The sequence below is a fragment of the Pteropus alecto genome, unplaced genomic scaffold, assembly GCF_000325575.1.
Source record: "Pteropus alecto unplaced genomic scaffold, ASM32557v1 scaffold388, whole genome shotgun sequence".
Lineage (NCBI taxonomy): Eukaryota > Metazoa > Chordata > Mammalia > Chiroptera > Pteropodidae > Pteropus > Pteropus alecto.
In genome coordinates, this window is record NW_006441398.1 from 1,102,754 (window position 1) to 1,120,386 (window position 17,633).

A 17,633-nucleotide genomic window follows, 5' to 3' on the forward strand; every position below is an offset into this window, starting at 1 on the left:
CAGCCCAAGTCCCTGCTGCTGTCCGTGACGCTCCCGCAGCCGGAGCTCATTGGCCCAGGGCGCCGTGACTGACGGCACCGCGCTGCTGCCCATTGGCCCTCCGCGACCCTCCCGCGCTGCTATAGGATCTCGGCCCCGTGACGCGCGCCGCGGACGCCCGGCCACTCGCACGGTCGCGAGGAGGCTGATTGGCCGAGGGTCGCGACAGGGCCCGGGGCTCGCCCAACAAGACCGCCAATTGGCCAAGGCGCGCAGTCCGGCCAGCCCCATCACAACGTTCCGTGTCAATCCTGGGGTGAGAGGGCGGGACAGAGGCGCTGCTTGCTGTATGGGCCGGCCGGGCGGGGCGGCCGAGGCTGGCGGTCGGCAGCACAGCGCTCCGAGGTCCAGGAGGCGGTCCAGGCGAGCGCTAGTCCGACCCTGGACTATGCACGCCGCAGTCCCCCGCCCCCCGCTCAGTGCGGTAGCGGCCGCTGGCCAGTCAAGGTTGGCGGCGCGGACCCCCGCCCCTCGCCACACACACACTCCCCCTCCGCGCGCAGCCGCTGTCCACCTGCTAGCGGGGGAGGGGCACGGTAGAGCCACGGGTCAGAGGTCGCCGGGCCGCCAGCCGTCGTCATTCATAAGGCCTGGCACAGGACAGTAGCGGCGGGCTCGGGGGTGGAGATAGGACTCCTGGGTCTCCCTCAGCCACAGCCCGAACTTCAGGAGGATGCTGGGCCTCAGGAGCAAGGGGAGGTTGGGAGGGAAGGGCCAGTGTCTATCCCTTTGTTGGGCGCCCACGCTGGGCTCGTACCAGTAGTTAAGAGCAGGTACTTGTTAAATACATTACTTCTCACAACAGCCCTATCTCGCGGGTGCTATTATCACTCCCATTTTTCAGATGAGAAATCTGGGGCACAGTCAGGGCTGAGGATCCCCTGTCTTGGCAATGCAGAGGGAACCTGCCCACCCGGGGCAGAGAAGTATCAAGATGCCCCTGCCTTCAGGGTGTCCTTTTTATACACACACAGCGCGAGGGCAGTCATTGTTTCCCACTGTCACACTACCGACATTTGGGGCCTGACCATGATCATTCTTTGCTGAAAGAGTTTTCTTGTGCACTATAGCAGCACCCCCAGTCTCACTACCCACTGAACGCCAGTAGAACCTTCTTCATCTGATGTGACAACCAAAACCATGTCCAGACGTTGCTAAATGTGCCCCCAGGGAAGGAGGGCCAAAACTCTCCTCAGTTGAGAACCACTGAAGCAGAGGAAAGCCCAAACCGGAGGTGCCCAGAGGGGCAGGGGACTGGAGGAGCCGGCTCTCCTTGTCTCAGAGGGACTAGTGAGTCTCAAGCTGATAACCTGCTCTGCCTATAGACTTGTACAAGCTGCACCATACCCAGCTGCTGTCTGCACCCATGCTCCTAGGTCAACCATAGTCTCAGGGAAGGAAGAGTCCCGGCTCTTCTGCGAATTATGGGGAAATAGCTACCAGCCAAACTACTCCACCTCTGGCTGTGGTGTTACAAAGTAAGGTTAAGTAAAATTTAAGAAAAGTGAGGCTGTGTGTGTTTTTGGAGTACAACGTTAATTTTTTCCTGTGGGTCAAGGTCAACCTCCAAAAAATCACTGATTATGCTCTATCTACAGAACAGCTAGGTTGCATTAAGTTTCATCAAAGAAAAATCCCTTCTTGAACCTCAGTCTGGATTACAGCTATATAACCAATTAAGACTAGAGCAAGAAGCTGAGCAAGGGACAAGGGGAAGTCAACCCACTGGCTGGACCCTCCACCATGTCTCAAGGAGATGGACGAAGCTGCCTCAGTTCATCTGAGACAAAAGCAGAAACAATCAGTCTAGATGAAGTGCCTTTTATTTTTAGACAACCAAACATATTTAATATAAAAACCCTTTAATATACAAACTGCAAAGACAACAGCGTCCACATAGCAGCAAGGGGATGAGGGCACGGCAGGGAGCATGGCAGGAGGGAAGGTTTTTCAGAGTCCCTACTGCTTCTCGGGGCTGTAGTCACTCTGTGGCTGGTGAAAGCATGAGGTCTTAGCAGAGACAGATCAAGGCCGCCAGACACAGAAGGGCCCTGATGCCAACAATGAGACAGACCAAGCACAGCAGGCCCCTCCGACATGCCATCTTCCCACAGTAGCAGCCTCTAGGGAAATTCAGATCCAGTTAGGAAGCAACAAGAAAGTGGTCGTGACTGAGAGGACAGTCACCCATCATTCTTCAGCATCCTGCTGATCACACTTTTGGGGACTAAGTTTCCCAGGGGCTTTTGGATTGGAAAGACCTACAAATCTTCCTGGGAGGAGGACTGAAATTGTGCCCAAGTCCACCTTCTTACCTAGATTCCTTGCCTGTGACTCCAGAAAGCTGGGTGGATCTACTCAGATGTTTGGGAAGAGAAAGGAATGACAAGAGCCTTTGGCCCAACAGGGCCAGAGCCTTGCCAGCCATTGACCATCAAAACCTCAAGGCAGGCCCAGGAGGTCTGTGGAAAGAGCTGTGGATCAATGGTACAAGAGCATGGTGACACAATAGCCTGCAGGTAGAATTTATAGTGTGTGGAAGAGAAAAAGGACACAAGTCAGAGAGAATTAAGAACTGAAGTACCTGCTTCTTATAGGCCTGGGCAGTGGAGGTGAGATGATCCTTCTGGGTCGGGACTGGGAGAGACCTGAGTCCTGTTCCTTCCTTGGGGACAAGTTTGACTGGCCTGGATGTAGTGGATGGCCCCAAAATCCTCCAGATGGCCTCCACAGTACTCTCCAGGAGGCCCGGCTGCCCCTTCCAGATGTGTTAGGAGACCGGCTGCAGTCCCGGCTGGGCCCAAGTAGGGCCTGGAGTCCCCCAGTTAGATGCAGTCCATGGAGTTTTCAGGGAGGAGGCCAGGGATGCAGCCAGGGAGCCCCAAGCCCTTGATAGGGGTGCAGCTGAGGGAGAGGCCACAGCCTAGGGCAGGGTCCTGGTTCTCTATGGCCTCTAGACTGTCCGTGTTGTTGTCCCAGTTGATGTGGAAACGAGTGACCCGGGGGTTTGAGGCCAAGATGTTCCGTTGGAGCTGAGCGGGATGAAGAACGTCAACTTGTCAGCATTCCCTCTCATTACCCCCAGAGCCAGGGTACCCCCAAGCCCCTACCCCAGGAAGAGCAGACCTTGCTTATTCTATCACCACCACTAACATGTGTGGGACTCTAGGGAATGCCTGTGTACCATGATTTAGGGCTGGGGCCTATCTAATCTTGACTCTGTGAGGCATGCTTCTGAGAAACAAAGACCTCTCTCTCTCCCATTCTAGCCCAGCGTTGCAAGATCTGGGCACTGTTTGAAAACCTTAAGAAGTAACCTTGGTTCCTGATTCCAATAACTTAACTCCCACAAGTGCAAAGGAGCTTGCCAGTCTGAAGCAGGAAGTGCAGTGAGGCCATACCTGAGAGAAGTCTGGCTTCGAGGGTGGATTCTCCCGCAGCTCAGGGTCGGGGTACTCGTTGTTGACATAGTAGCCCACGCGGATGAACTCCTGTCCGTGGTAGGTGCAGGTGATGAGGACCACAGTCACACCGACAGCGTCACTCTCTGGGATGAGGGATGAATTGGGGGCGTCGGCCTAGGGGAAATACATCCTGGGCCTTAGCATCAACTGCCACAGTTGTGCCTTAACCAGCAATACAATGATTCTCAAACAACATTTACTGAGCCCAAAGTATGACCTCTGCCCTCGCGAGTTTTCAACTGAATGGGTAAGAGACCCAATCATGCAAATGCCTGTAAAATGCTGAATGTGACGGGTGCCACCAAGAAGTAAATGATGCTGAGGAGGAGTGTGGTGAGCCACGGGGAGGGCAGCATGAGGTTGAACAGGTGGGCAGGTAGGTACTAGGATACCCAGGGCCTATTGGACCAGGTAAGGACTTGGGGAAAAAAGCGAGACATTTAACAGAAGGTAAGTGTATTATTCCCACAGTCTGAAAAGATGATTCCAGTGGCAGTGTGTGGAGGTGTGATAGGAGAAAGCCTTAGTGGCAGCAGGGTGATCATGCAGGGGTCATACCCTGCAGAGAGGATAGTGGCCTAGACCAGACAGAAGGACAGAGTGGACAGATTCGGGTATGTTGTTATGGACAGGGCTGGCTATATAACTGGTACAAACTGAAAACACAGTTGTTCAAAATGTGTACACTTCAGCCACTGCCAGCAGAACATTATAGCAAGCACAGAGCCTTGTGCGATTTATGGATTGCACACCCAGGCAGCCCACCATGGTTGTGGAGTAGATAAGGCTTGCTGGTGGATGTGATACAGGTGAGGAGGATTAGGTGATGGATGAGGCTGCTTAGATTGGGGTGGGAAAAGCAGAGATGGAAGTGAGTGAATGGATTTAAGCAGAGGCTCTCAAACTTCAGTGTGTATAAGAATCACACTAAATCTGCATTTTTCACAATCCTTCTGATACTAGGTTAGACTCTTAACAGTTATAGCAGATCCTCATTATTCACTGATTCTGTATTTGCAAATTTGCCTACTTGCTAACATTTATTTGCAACCCCAAAATCAATATTTGGGGGCACTTTCATGGTCATACGAGGACATGCACAAAATGGGAAAAACCTGAGTTGCTTGATGTGCATATCCCCAGCCTAAGTCCAACAAGGCGATGCTCCGCCTCGTTTCAACTCATACTGCAAACAAGTGTTTTTTTGGTCATCTATTTAGTGCCCCATTTTTTTGCATTTCTGTGCTTTTTGTTGAGGATTCTGTTGTTTAAAATGGCCCCCAAGCACAGTGCTAAGTGCTATCTAATGTCCCTAAATGCAAGAAGCTGTGATGAGTCTCATGGAGAAAATGCATGTTAGATAAGCTTCATTCAGGTACAAGTTATATATACTGTTGGCTGAGTTCAATGTTAATGAGTCAACAATAATAATACTAAATAAGGCATTTTAAATAAACATAAAGCAAGGTTATATATTGATTGGTTGACAAAAATGTGACACATAGGAACCTAACTCTGTATTTCCTATAGGGACAATGGTTTATAGTCACTAATGCACTGTTCACAGTGACTTCACAGGACATAATTCCCATGAATAATGAGGATCGACTTTGAATCAGTGGCTCATGGTAACAACCATGACACAGAGGTGGAGGAAAGGAAGGTGTCTGAAGTACCTTTGAGAGGTCAGACAGTTCTTGAGAGCACAGCCAGGATCTAAACTGGAACTTTTGACCATCAAACCACACTGTGTGCTTTTGGGTAGAAGCGGATGCTTCTGGGTGTCAAGGCCTAAGGCCTCACCTTTCTTACCTGAAAGACAAACATGTGTCTCCCTGCTGGGACAGGGCCGACCAGCACTGAGTCTAGGATTTGATCAAACTCCTCACTCTCAGCTGAGCCGACATAAATGATCTTCCACTCCAAGTCTGCAAGGACAAGGGTGTTAAGTAATTGAAACAGTTCAGCAGCAAGAAGGCAGGGAAAGGGTCTTCTTGTGCTGTTCTGTACAGATCCTTAATGTAGCAAAAGATTCTTATTCTCAGTAACACCTGACATCCTCTGGGCACTAAGTGCCAGGCACTGTAGTCCTAAACACTGGGGCAGGCAGGAAGCTCTTACGTCCAGTGGGGAATTTCTCCTGTGGGCCTAGTTTTGCCAGGTGACCTTGACTGTGCACCTTTGGGGAAACTTGGGCCTCTCAGAGCCTGAGGGTGAACCATATGGCAGAGGCTGAATTAAGACCCACGTGACAGTGGTGTGCTGAGGAGGGAACAGCAGGGAGTTGGGCCATTTCAGGGCCCTGCCCACTGGGTGCTGGGATAGGAAGCAGCATCCTCTTTCACACACAGGGACCGGTGCCACCGAACTGAGTAGATCCCTCGACAACTGGGGCAGGGCGGCAGATTCCAATCTAGCAGGGGAGCCAGCCAGCAGAAGGGGGAAGACAAGGCCACTAAGGGAGCCAGCCAGTCCCCAGGTCTTCAGGACCCAGCACCAAGTCATGCCTGCTCATGGCCACTGCAGCAACAGCGACTCAGTCAACAAATGTAACCTCATAAGGTGATCCTCTGAACCCCAACTTTCTTGCATCTCATCCAGTACAGGGGATCCTATCCCTGAGTATGTTCTGGCAAGATGAAAGAAAAAGTGCTTAAGGAGACCCTGCCCATCAATCACAGGAAATTCCTAGTGACTGCTGCCTCTTGCAGGAGGTCCAAGTGTATCAGGGGCAAGGTCACACTAGTACAGGGAAGCTTGGCAAGAGACCTGAAACTTATTTTAGGTTCTCTGAAATTACACAACCTACCGCTCCAGCAACTGGGGGAAGTTTCACAAGCTGTGATTTTCACAGGAAGCAAATGCCCCTGGAAGCTGCTGTTCCTTGGTCCAGTGTCCCGCAAGCATATCCAACTTCGGAAGCACATTGATGCTGCGCCACGACTACGGACGTTGGCTACCTGAACCCCAGGCTCTTCCTTGATACACTGGCTTCCTGTCCCTTTACAGTTTCACCCGGGCTTACTTAGGGACCCCAAGAGGTCCGTAAGACCCCAGCAGGTGACCCCTGGGCTCACTGGGGTTCAGTGAAACTCTAGTCTCTCGTTTTCAGGGAAGATTAAGTTTATTGGTTTATTTTCGTTACAGGTAGTGATACAACTAGACATGTTTTGGAACAACAGCAGACCAGCTAACTCTGTTCTCACCTTTCTCACACAGCTCTAGATTTTGGTATCTTTCCTTCTGGCCACTTTCCCATCACCAGTGGAATCACATATGTGTGCTTTAACTAATGTGCTGGGGGGAGATAGAAAGGAGACTGAAATACAGCAGGCCCTGGGCACGCCACAGGCACTCGATGTTCAATGCTGTTAGCGAAACCTAAACAAAGACTGTGTGGATGCTGACTGGAAGAGAAAACACAATGCATGGGTAGCCAGGCAAGTGGGCCACAGTGGCTCCCTTAATAGGAAAGTAACCAGAGAATTAATAGAGGAACACAGAAATTGACTTAAGAGCTGGAGTAGCTGATAAAATCATCTGTAGAAGACGAAAGGACCTACATAGTGGACTCGTCTTAAAGGTGAAGTGTTTTGAGCTGAAGCATACTTAAATGACTTCATTTTTTAATATAACTCCTCTGTAGAATTAGATACAGGACATCAGTCACCATCAGCACAAACTCATTCCTATTGAATACACAATTATATACATGTAACATGTGTACCTAACCTTCTGAGCAATTTGACTGCATTATATTTTGTCTTTATGCCCTAACCTTACAATCTAACCACTGTACAAGATGCTCCTCCACTATGCATGAAAACAAAAACGAAACCAATGCCATGATAAAAGACATAAAATATTATAGTTGAACTAGCTGAAGAACCTGTTTCCTGCCATTAAAAAAAAAACCAAACTTATCTAGTAGGCCTTTTTCTGTGTATCACTTAATCTTTGTAATTATACAGAAGAACCTTGGCCTGACCATAGTATTAGCTGTGGGTCAGAACATCTGGCCCCATAACTTATTCAAGCAGTGTCTGCTGAATTTCTCATCTAAATGGGGAAAAAAACATACCTAATGTGTTAAATGTTTTGGAAGCATCTAATTCCAGATGCTGAGGAGAAAGAACAAAAAGGGCATGGAGCCCCTGGGAAACAAGATCAACTGACTGGTGTCTGGGTAGCTTGTCAGATCTTCAGTTGTAGTGTTGAGGTAATAAGACTGACTGCAATTTCTCCGGGATCTGAGAGACTTCTAAAGCCAGGCCCACTCCACCTCTTGAAAGGCAGGCAGGTAACAAATTCTCCTGTGCTGTGGGAAGAGGGCCAGGAAGAGGCAGAAAGCAAGCTGGCAGGTCAGTCATGGAGAGCCCTAAGGGGAAGAACCAGAGTCTAGATCTCCAGATTTTGCTTTCCAGCTTGAAATTCTGTGAGCAAAAGCTTTATTGTCCAGTGTAATTAATAATAGCACACCCTTCACTCTCTTTGAGTGTCCTGATGTGGACATAAATTCTATTTATGTTCTATTTCTAAAATTGAGGATGCATTCATTCTTTTCCAGGTTATAGCAGAGATAAAGAACTCTGGACTCAGAATTTAGAGACAAGCTCTAGTATCAATAATTCTACCAACCAGCTATGTGACCTTGGAGAAGTCATTCTGTTTCTATTAAAAAATAATGATCAGCAGGTTGATTTTGGAACTTTCCTACTGATTCTATAAACAGATTAGAAAAATAACAGGACAGGGGCTTCATAGAAATAAAAGTACCAGATAATGACCACACGACCATTTTTAAATGCAAGGAGCACAAACAGGCTGATTGAAACCTGATCTCCTGCCATTTGGGAACTGTGAATCCTTTAACCTATTAGCTCCTTACATCTCCTCCAGGCTTTAAAATTAAATCTTTATTCCACAACGACATTCTACACTTTATTTATTTATACCCTGCCTTGTTTCAGAAAGGATTTAACTGGGCTTATTCTATAGTTAGCCACAAGTAAACTCCATAGTTTATAAAGGAGAGAAACCAAGGAGGAACTGATCCTCTGGCCCAACCCAAGCAAACACATCTCAAACTCAACCCCAAGCTAATCCAAGTGGCGAGCTTTGCAGGCAAACCACTCATCTACCACCAAGAGGCGCTAGTTCGCACACTCTGGCCTCACAGATCTCCATCTCCTCAGCTGCTGCCTCTTTAACTACCAAGTGAAATGGTCTAATGGAGAATAGGCAGACGTCGAAGATACTGTGGGTTCAGTTCCAGGCCACCGCAATAAAGTGAGTAGTAATCTTTTTGCTGGTGGAAGGTCTTGCCGTACATTTGTAAAAATCGCAACATCCATGAAGTAAATAAAATGAGGTATGCTTGTACTTCCTCCTGAAAGTGATGCTAAGACTCCCTGGGCAACCGTAGATTTTTTTTTTTATATAGACATTTCCTAGAAAGGTCTTTTACTGTGGCTCTTATCTTCTCATCTGTGAGATAAGAGCTATGTCCTCCTTTATGTCACACAGATGAATAAGTACATCAGTGAAAGCAACTTGGAAAAGATGCCTCAAAAGTGGTGACCTCCCAGCTGATTGAAGCTGGATGCCATCATGGCTCAGCCCAGCCCACCTACCCTCCGGACTAGGTCAGCCCATCTAAAGTGCTGGAAGAATTTACAGCAGTAGGTCAATTGGAACCTCTCAGACAAACAGTGAGAACTAATGCTTGCCTGGCTAGACCACCCATCAGATCTGAGTGTGTTCATCGGAGCCCACAGTGAGGGAGGAATGGGAGCTGGAGAGACCATGTTATCCTCAAAGATTGGAGCTAGATGCCAGGCTATAATTCCCCAGGTGGAGCTCAAGAGTAGAGGGTTGGGGCTGGGCTAAGGAGGAAGGAAGCCAGGTTCTAGGTTAAGTTCTTGGGGTGAAAAACAAGAAGTGGGTGGGGCTGTTTAAATACCAGCAGGTTAGGGAATGGATTATTGGGAGATAAATGGGGAGATGGGGGTGAGTGAGGTCTTGCCAAAGTAGAGGGTCTTCACAGGAGAAAAGGGTGATAGGAGGGGCTCCAATGGGGAAAAAGGAAGGGAGCTTGGGGGAGAGGCCTCCGCAGGGAAAATGGGGGAAAGGCTGAAGTTTCTATGGAGGAAATGGGAGGTGGGGGTTTCCATGTAAATAAAAAATAGGAGGCTAGAGGTTGGAGTCTCCACAGGAAGAAAGTGAGGTGGGAATATCACCACAGAGGAGAGGGGATTGAGTGGCTGGAACAGAAATAGAAGAAATCTATACAGAAATAGAAGATGCGGCGGGGGCTGGGGGGTTCTTGCTACAAGGAAGATGAAGTGGCTGAGGGTCTCTGAAAGTTAAAGAGTAGCGGCTAAGAAGGTCTCTACATAGGAAGCCCAAGAGCTACACAGGAAAAAGGTAGAGAGGGGATGATGAGGTCTTCATGGGGGGAAACGGAAGTATCCGTGGGCACTGAGGGGGTCGGGTTGGCCGCGGGGTCGGGGTAGGACGTAGTCTCCACGCGGAGGCTGGAGCTGGCGGGGAGGGGGACAGAGATACGAATTGAAGGGTTATTTGATGGAGAGGTCGGGTTGACCCGGGGGACGGGGGGAAGTGTGGGTCCACACAGGCCCAGCCTCACCATCCGCCAGGGCCTCATTGCACTCGAAGCTGATCTCGAACCGGAAAGGGCTGTGAAAAGGGCTCGGATTCTCCAGCACCGCCACGTTCAGCACCGACACCTTGGCCATCACCTCACCGGATCGCGGCTAAAGCCGGAACTGGGGCCGGGCCCGCGTCTGCGCCCTGTCGGGTCAGCCGGACAGCGTTGCGCACAAAGGCTCCCACCACCTCTATGGAGTGAGATGTGTATCTTCTCCGCGCGTCTCCTTCAAATAGCCGGGCTCACCCTCTGGCCAATCACCGTCAACGCTCTCCGGCGGCGCGAGCTGCCCCCCTTAGCCAATCCTGGAGCTCCGGGCGGCGCGCGCCGAGCCTCCCCAGACCAATCCGCGGAGCTCCCTCTCGGGGCCGCGGGACCATCTCTTGGCTTCTTTTGGTGTCCACCGGGAACCAATCTCCAACGTCTCCGACTCGGATATCAAGAGCGTGGATGGGAGGAGTCAGAGCGCGGGGCTCCTCTCGGCCAATCCTGAGGGTTCCCGCACCAGCGTGGCCCTCCCTTCGCCTCGCCTTTCCGGAAGACGCGTTCCGCCGGGAGCAGCGCCGCCAACTGCCGAGCGGTGGCGCGCGGCGCTCACTTAAGGGGGTGGGCAGGGCAGTGCTCGAGCCAGCAGTGATTGGCAGATGGGAATGGGGCGGGGATAAAGCGGTTTCTATAAGAGATGATTGGCTGGGTTAGCCTCAGGGGGCGGGAGGAGAGGAAGACTTGGCTGGGGATTCGTGGGAGAGGAGCGGAAGTAGGCCGCTGGCGCGGTTGAGCCGGCGTGAAGAGAAAAGAGGAGCGTTTGGGGCTTCGGCGTCTGTCAGCAGGTGAGCGTTACCCGGAGCTATCTTGAGGGGCTCCTGGCCCCTCAGGCCCAGCAGCCCGGGAGTCCGTTGTGAACGTTGTGAACGGTTGACTCACCCCTAAGGGGAGACGGAGCGACGGTAACTGGGCGCCGGGGCCCGGGCCCTGGGAGTTGGGCCAGGTTCGAATCCCGCTCTCAGCCTCTCGAGGGCCGCTGGGAGGTGTCAGGTGGACAACGCTGTAACTGGGAGTTCGAGTCCGGCCTCTGCCACTCAGTTCCCGAGGACACAGTTTCCCCGTCCATTGAACGGGGCCGTGAAAATTCAGACATGACTCATGACTGCATAATGCAATCTAGATACTTTTCTCCGCCCACAGGCCTGGGCCGGACTACCGTCGCCCCCTTGCCTGGAAGACTCCAGGCGCCTCCGTACCCACTCTCTCTGTCCCCACCTACAACCAGTGGAAAAATAACGCGAGCCGCATACCCAATGTACATTTCTCTAATAACGTTAAAGTAAAAACAAAACAAAACGGGTGATATTAATCTTGTGTTTAATCCAGTATAACCAAAATATTATTTCAACAGGTGATGGGTATAAAACATACAAATGAGATAGCTTACATTCTTAACACTAAGGCTGCGAAGTCTCGTGTGTTTTACACTTAAAGCTACATTTTTATTAGAAAGAGTTGGACTGGCTTTAAGTTGCATAAAATTTACAATTGAAAATGTAGATTCACATGCCCAAACTGTTCCCAGCATACTTAAAGGTTTTACATGAGCTCAATCACATACCAGTTTTTGAATTGAAATGTTAATAAAAATTAAGTGACATGGAAAGTTCTGTTTCATGGTGGCACTAGCTATTTTCAGGTGCTCATGGGCCCCTGAAGCAAGAGACGGTTATTGGACAGTCCCCGTATTATTGGACTGTGCAGGTGTGAAATTGGCTCAGTCACTCTCCCGCTTATAATCTGAGTGGTTTTCTGTTGTTTTTCAGGATGAGAATACTATAGCCAGCTCCCATCCCTGGCTTCGTTTTCCAAGGTTTCCGTTACCTGTGGTCAACCTTGGTATGAAAATATTAAATGGAAATTCTAGAAATAAACAATTTATAAGTTTTAAATTGCCGTTCTGAGTATTGTGAAGAAAGATGAAGTCTTTCTATCTTGTGCTGTCCAGGAGGTAAATCATTCCTTTATCCAGCATATCAGAGAGAGATCCCCACATTCATGTAACTTTTATTATAATATGTTGTTATAGTTGTTCTAGTGTTATTGTTAATCTCCGACTAATTTATAAATTAAATTTTGTCCTAGGTGTGTATGTATAGGTAAAAACAGTACATTTAGGCTTTGGTACTGTCCACAGTTTCAGACATCCACTGGGCATCTTGGAACATATCTTCCTTCAGTCTTTATTACATGCTTTATTTCTCACTATGCACCAGCCCCAATCCTGTTCCAGCCAAATTCATCCTCTCTTTGTTCCTTAAAAATCTGACATGGCACTCCTAGTGCAGAACCTTTACCTAGAATCTCTTCTCTCAGTTCTTGGCATGGCTGATGCCTTCTTGTCATTTACGTCTCTCTGTTCAACTGTCCTCTCCTTAGAGAAGCCTTTCCAAGGGTCATCTGGATAGTGTTCAAACTCACAGAGTGTAAGCTTGAATAGCAGTGATCTAAGCTGCTAGCATTTCTTATCCAGCAACCTCTGTAACCTCTCTGGAGTCCTAAAGCCTCATAATGCTAGGTATATTTTTGTATCTACATCTCACATTAAGAAAAAAAAAATTTTTTTTTTTTTTGCATTTAAATGAATTTTCCTCTCTTTGAAACTATTTGACTATAAGAAAATTTACATTTGTGGTGGCTGTGATTTCTTGGTAATCTGTGGGCATACTTGGAAATTTTTGTGACTAAAAAATCTAATTTTCAAATTATTTCTAAATGTGTTTAATTGTTTATGAGTCCTAAATTTAATGTTGAATGAAGTTGACATAATGTTAGTTTCTAGATATTTAATTAAACATTTACTCCAACTCTGTAGTTTTCTTTTTGTGTTGTGGAACTTCTTTATCCTTTATCCCCAGCCCCAACTTCTTCATAGCCCCTGAAAAGCTTATCAGCCACAAGCATTATGTCTGTGGTACTAATGAAGAAAATGTCCCTGTCAAATAATGTGTTATCTGTACAGCTGGCTGAATAATCTTCAGTTGTAAACCATGTCATTGCCCTGCTTAAAACCTTCAAAGGCTTATCATACTTGGAATGAAACCTAAGATCTTGCTATGGCTTAGGAGGCCCTGGCCTGGTGGCCTCAGCAGACCTCTCAGGCCTCATCTCCCAGTCTCCCTCTTGTCACCACTCTCAAGCCCTGCTGGCTCTATAGTTCCTGTCTTTCAACACACCAAGCTTATTCCTGATTGTACTCGCTGTTCCCTCTGCCTGGAACCTGCTTCCTTCAGATAATTGGATGGTTGTCTCATTCAAATCATTTTTTGGTTCAACTCAAATCTCTCTCTCAAGCCTGCCTTGACCTTTCCTTAATCACATTACCCTGCTTTATTAGTAGCACCAGAATCTTATGTTGTTTTAAAGTTATGCTTGTTATCCCTCACCCCTCAGTAGATTGAAAGCTGGTTGAGGGCAGAGATCTCACCTGCCTCACATTGACCTCTCAGTGTATTTCTAGAGGTTAGCAAAGGGCCTTGCACTTAGAAAGTCTTCAGTAGATCTAAATAAATCATATAAAGGACTTAGCATAGCACCTGGACTGTGAAAACGCTCAATAACCATGAACTGTTAGTAGCACATACTAATAAGCAGATGAGTCTTCATTCTGATGTAATATTTCAGGTGCCCACACTCGAAAAACTGTAAGAAAAGTAACAAAATACACTTTTGCTCATTACGCAGCTTAAGAAGTAAAACAGCGATGCATTTGAAAGGCCTCTGCCTCAAACCTGCTCCTCTCCCCTTTGCCTTCAGTGTTACTACAACCCTGGATTCGGTGTTGATTTTTCTGTGCATGTTGTATATCTTTATATGCATGTGTCTTTAAGCAATATATAGTACTGTATGTCATGTTCTACAGTTTTATGTAAATAATATCTATGCAAAAAAGAGTTAACAGGCCTGAGACTGCTATTCTTCGAAAGGCCTGTTGGCAAGATTGGCCCTTGGCTGATGTCTAGGAACTTGGATTTTATGAGGGTTCCCACTAGCCCCTAAATGATAAGAGTGGCTCGTGGTACATAAACTTTTTACAGTGTGATTTATGTTGAACACCTTACGTTCTGGAGTCTGGAATTTTGGTACTTGACCAGCCCCCAATAAGTACCTTAGTACTGAGTCTAATGAGCTTCCTAGGTAGGCAGCATTTCACATGAATTGTCACAGCTCTGCTCCGGGAACTAAGCATGTCCCCATCCCATGTGATTCCACTAAGAAAGGACTCTTGGACGCTTGCACCTGGTTTCTTCCAGACTTCACCCCATGTTCCTTTTCCCTTGGTCGATTTTGCTTTGTATCCTTTCATTGAAAGAAATCATAGCTATGCTTACAACTGTATGCTAAATCCTGCAAGTCTTCCTAGGGAATCATTGAACTTGGGGGTGATGTTGGGAACCCCAACACAGTATCATACCAGATATATCCTGATAGGGCTGGAACTAGGGTAGAGAAGCAGGGCACATAGGGCACAAAATTTAGGGAAATGCTCACTCCCAGGGCCTCTCAAGTGTCCAACCTGTATTATTTGCATGACCTTGAGGTCACTGAGTGCCTCCTAAAATTTTCACCCTAGACCTCACTTACTTCACTCTGGTCCCTGTCCTACCTTCTGAAACTTGCTTTATGTTGCTTTCATCCAACATAATGCTTTTGAGATTTATCTATGTTGACACATGTATGTAGCTCTAATTCATTTATTTTCACTGCTAGATAGCTGTGGTGTCTGATGTAGCCACTAGCCATGTGTGGCTATTTAGATATCAGTTAATCAAAATCAAATAAAATGAAAAAATCCATTTCCCCAGTCACACTAGCTATATTTCACATGCTTAATAGGCACCTGTGGCTAGTGGCTACCGCATTGGACAGCATGGAGAGAGAACACTTCCATGATCATAGAAAGTTTTTTGGACAATGTTTACATACCCATTACCTCTTGGTTAATATTTAGGTTGTTTCCAGCTTTCTGCTGTTACAAACTGCTGCAGTGTTCATTGTGTGTATGTGTTCTTGTGCACACAGGCAGGAGTTTCTCTAGGAGATATGCCTAGGAGTTGAATTGCTGGGTTATAGGAGTATTCACCTTTACTAGATATTGACAGTTTACTTTTCAAAATGATCATCTCAGTTCTCACCCCTACCACCAGCAGTGTTGCTATTGCTCAGTGTCCTTATCAGTACTTGGTATTATCAGACTTTTACATTTTTGTCTTCCAAATGAGTGTGAATTAGTAGTTTCAGTTTGATTACTAGCAAGATTGAGCTATTTTCATGTTTGTTCATTATTTGCCTTTTGTGAATTGCCTATTCATATCTTTGCTCATTTTCTTGCTGGATTATCTTCATCTTATTGAGTTCAGTAGTTCTTCTCACATCTAAGGTTTGCTTTTTCATTTTATGGTGACATTCGATGTTCAGAATATATTATTACTATTATTATTATTATTATTATTTTAATGTCATCAGAATTATCAGTCTATGTATATTTTTGATGTTTTCTGTACCTTGCTTAAGAAATTTTACTCTGAGGTCAATAAGATATCCTGGAAGTTTTATTCTGGAAGTTTTACTTTTCATATTTAGCTTTAAAAAAAAAATCTACCTGGACTTTATTTTTGTTTATGATGTGAAATAGGACTGTGATTTATTTTTTTCCACATGGACAACCAGTTGTCTCAGTTCCATTTATCGAGCAGTCTAGTGGTTCTCAAAATGTGGTCTCCTGAGGATCTCCAAGACCCTTTTAGGGGCCCAAGAGATAAACCATTTTCATGATAATTTTAAGGAGTTACTTGCCTTTCTTATTTGTGCTGTGTTGTCATGTGCACTATCGGTATAAAAGCAATGACAGATAAAACTGCTGGCACCTTAGCAGAAATCAATGCAGTGTCACCAAACCACAGCAGTAGTTGATATTGTATTCCTCACTGCCACACACTTGTTAAAATAAAATACTTACATTTAATGTCCTTGAAGAAACAGTGAAGAGTAGTAATTGTGTTAAAGCTTAGCCCGGCAGCGGGTCTTTCTAACATTTTGTGTGGTGCAATGGGAAGTTTGCATAGAGTACTTCTGTTGCTTGCTGGAGAATGGTGGTAGCTGAGGTAATACACTTGTATAGATGGTTGTGTGAGTTGAGGTGAAACTGGTGACTTTTTTCATGGAACATCATGTTTACTTGAAAGAGCGATAGGCTATAGTTATTCAGATTAGGGTATTTGGCAGATATTTTCTCAGAAATGAATGGAGCGAGCCAGTCACTGAAAGAACTGACAGTTATTGCCAGTGATAAAATCCGAGCTTTCAAGCAAAACTTAGACATTTGGGAAACTTTTATTCACCACCATGAATCTGGCAACTTTTTAATATTTAAAGGCTTTTTTGATGAGATTAGTGGTGATATTAACAAATATGACTTTTAAAATTTTGTGTAGTAATAACTCAGTAGATCAGTATTTTCCCAAAGATTAATGCATGATATTACAAAATCATGCATTGGGAAAAGATCAGTTAAAATTTTAAGATAAGACTAATGGGTATCAATGTAACAGTAAGAAAAGTTCATTGATACAGTTTTATATTTCACATTGTAACGAACTTTAATATACCACCACTAGTTGCATTTTGGTGTAGTAACAAAGTAGAATATCCCCAATTAGCTGAAAGACTAACACTTCTCCCTTTTCTAACTATGTGTCTCTCTGTGAGACTGGATATATACTTCACCCAAAACAGCATATTGCAACAGATTGATTGCAGAAGTCTTCTGTGAGAATCCAGGTGTCTTCCATTAAGCCAGTAGAAGCTTTCCAAAAATGTAAAACAATGCCATTCTTTTCACTGCTTTGTTTTTTAAAATATTTTTTTCATAACATGGGTTATGTTAACATTTAATGGATTTATTAGGTAATTTAGTTAAATATTAGAAGTTTTTGTCAGTTTTTATTTCCAAATCAGTCAATATAAATAGATATAATCTATAAACAACAGTCCTTATTTTTTAAAAAGACTTACTTTTTCTAGAGCAGTTTTAGGTTCACAGAAAAATTAAGAATAAGCTACAGAGATTTCTCATATACCCCGCCCCCGACCTCCACATGCATAGCCTCCCTGACCGTAAATATCTCCACCAGGGTGGTACATTTGTTATAATGGATGAACCTACATTGACACATCGTTACCAGAGCATGAGATCCATAGTTTATTTACATTAAGGTTCACTCTTGTGTTGTACATTCCGTGGGTTTGGACAAATGTATGACATGTATCCATCAGTATAGTCTCATACAGAGTATTTTCACTGCCCTGAAATATTTTGTATTCTGCCTAGCCATCCCCCAATCCTTGTTAATTTTTAAGAGAGTGAAGGGATCCCAACACCACAAAATTTGAGATACTCTAGACTAATCTGTTCT

At 46.1% G+C, this 17,633-nt stretch overlaps 1 protein-coding gene and 1 long non-coding RNA gene across 2 annotated transcripts; one reads left to right on the forward strand and one right to left on the reverse strand.

Annotated features, from left to right (window-relative positions):
• Positions 1–1,844: 1,844 nt before the first annotated feature.
• On the reverse strand, positions 1,845–10,575 carry ASF1B (anti-silencing function 1B histone chaperone). Its single transcript, XM_006918761.3, has 4 exons — positions 10,153–10,575; positions 5,316–5,431; positions 3,441–3,617; positions 1,845–3,071 (listed from the first exon to the last, which is right to left on the reverse strand). Exons 1-4 carry the CDS (start codon positions 10,259–10,261, stop codon positions 2,865–2,867), a joined length of 609 nt encoding a protein of 202 aa, XP_006918823.1. The 5' UTR covers positions 10,262–10,575; the 3' UTR covers positions 1,845–2,864.
• Positions 10,576–10,838: 263 nt separating this feature from the next.
• LOC112485378 lies at positions 10,839–13,025 on the forward strand. Its single transcript, XR_003048410.1, has 2 exons — positions 10,839–11,003; positions 11,985–13,025. It is a non-coding gene; the product is annotated as an uncharacterized LOC112485378 (long non-coding RNA).
• The last annotated feature ends 4,608 nt before the right edge of the window (positions 13,026–17,633 follow it).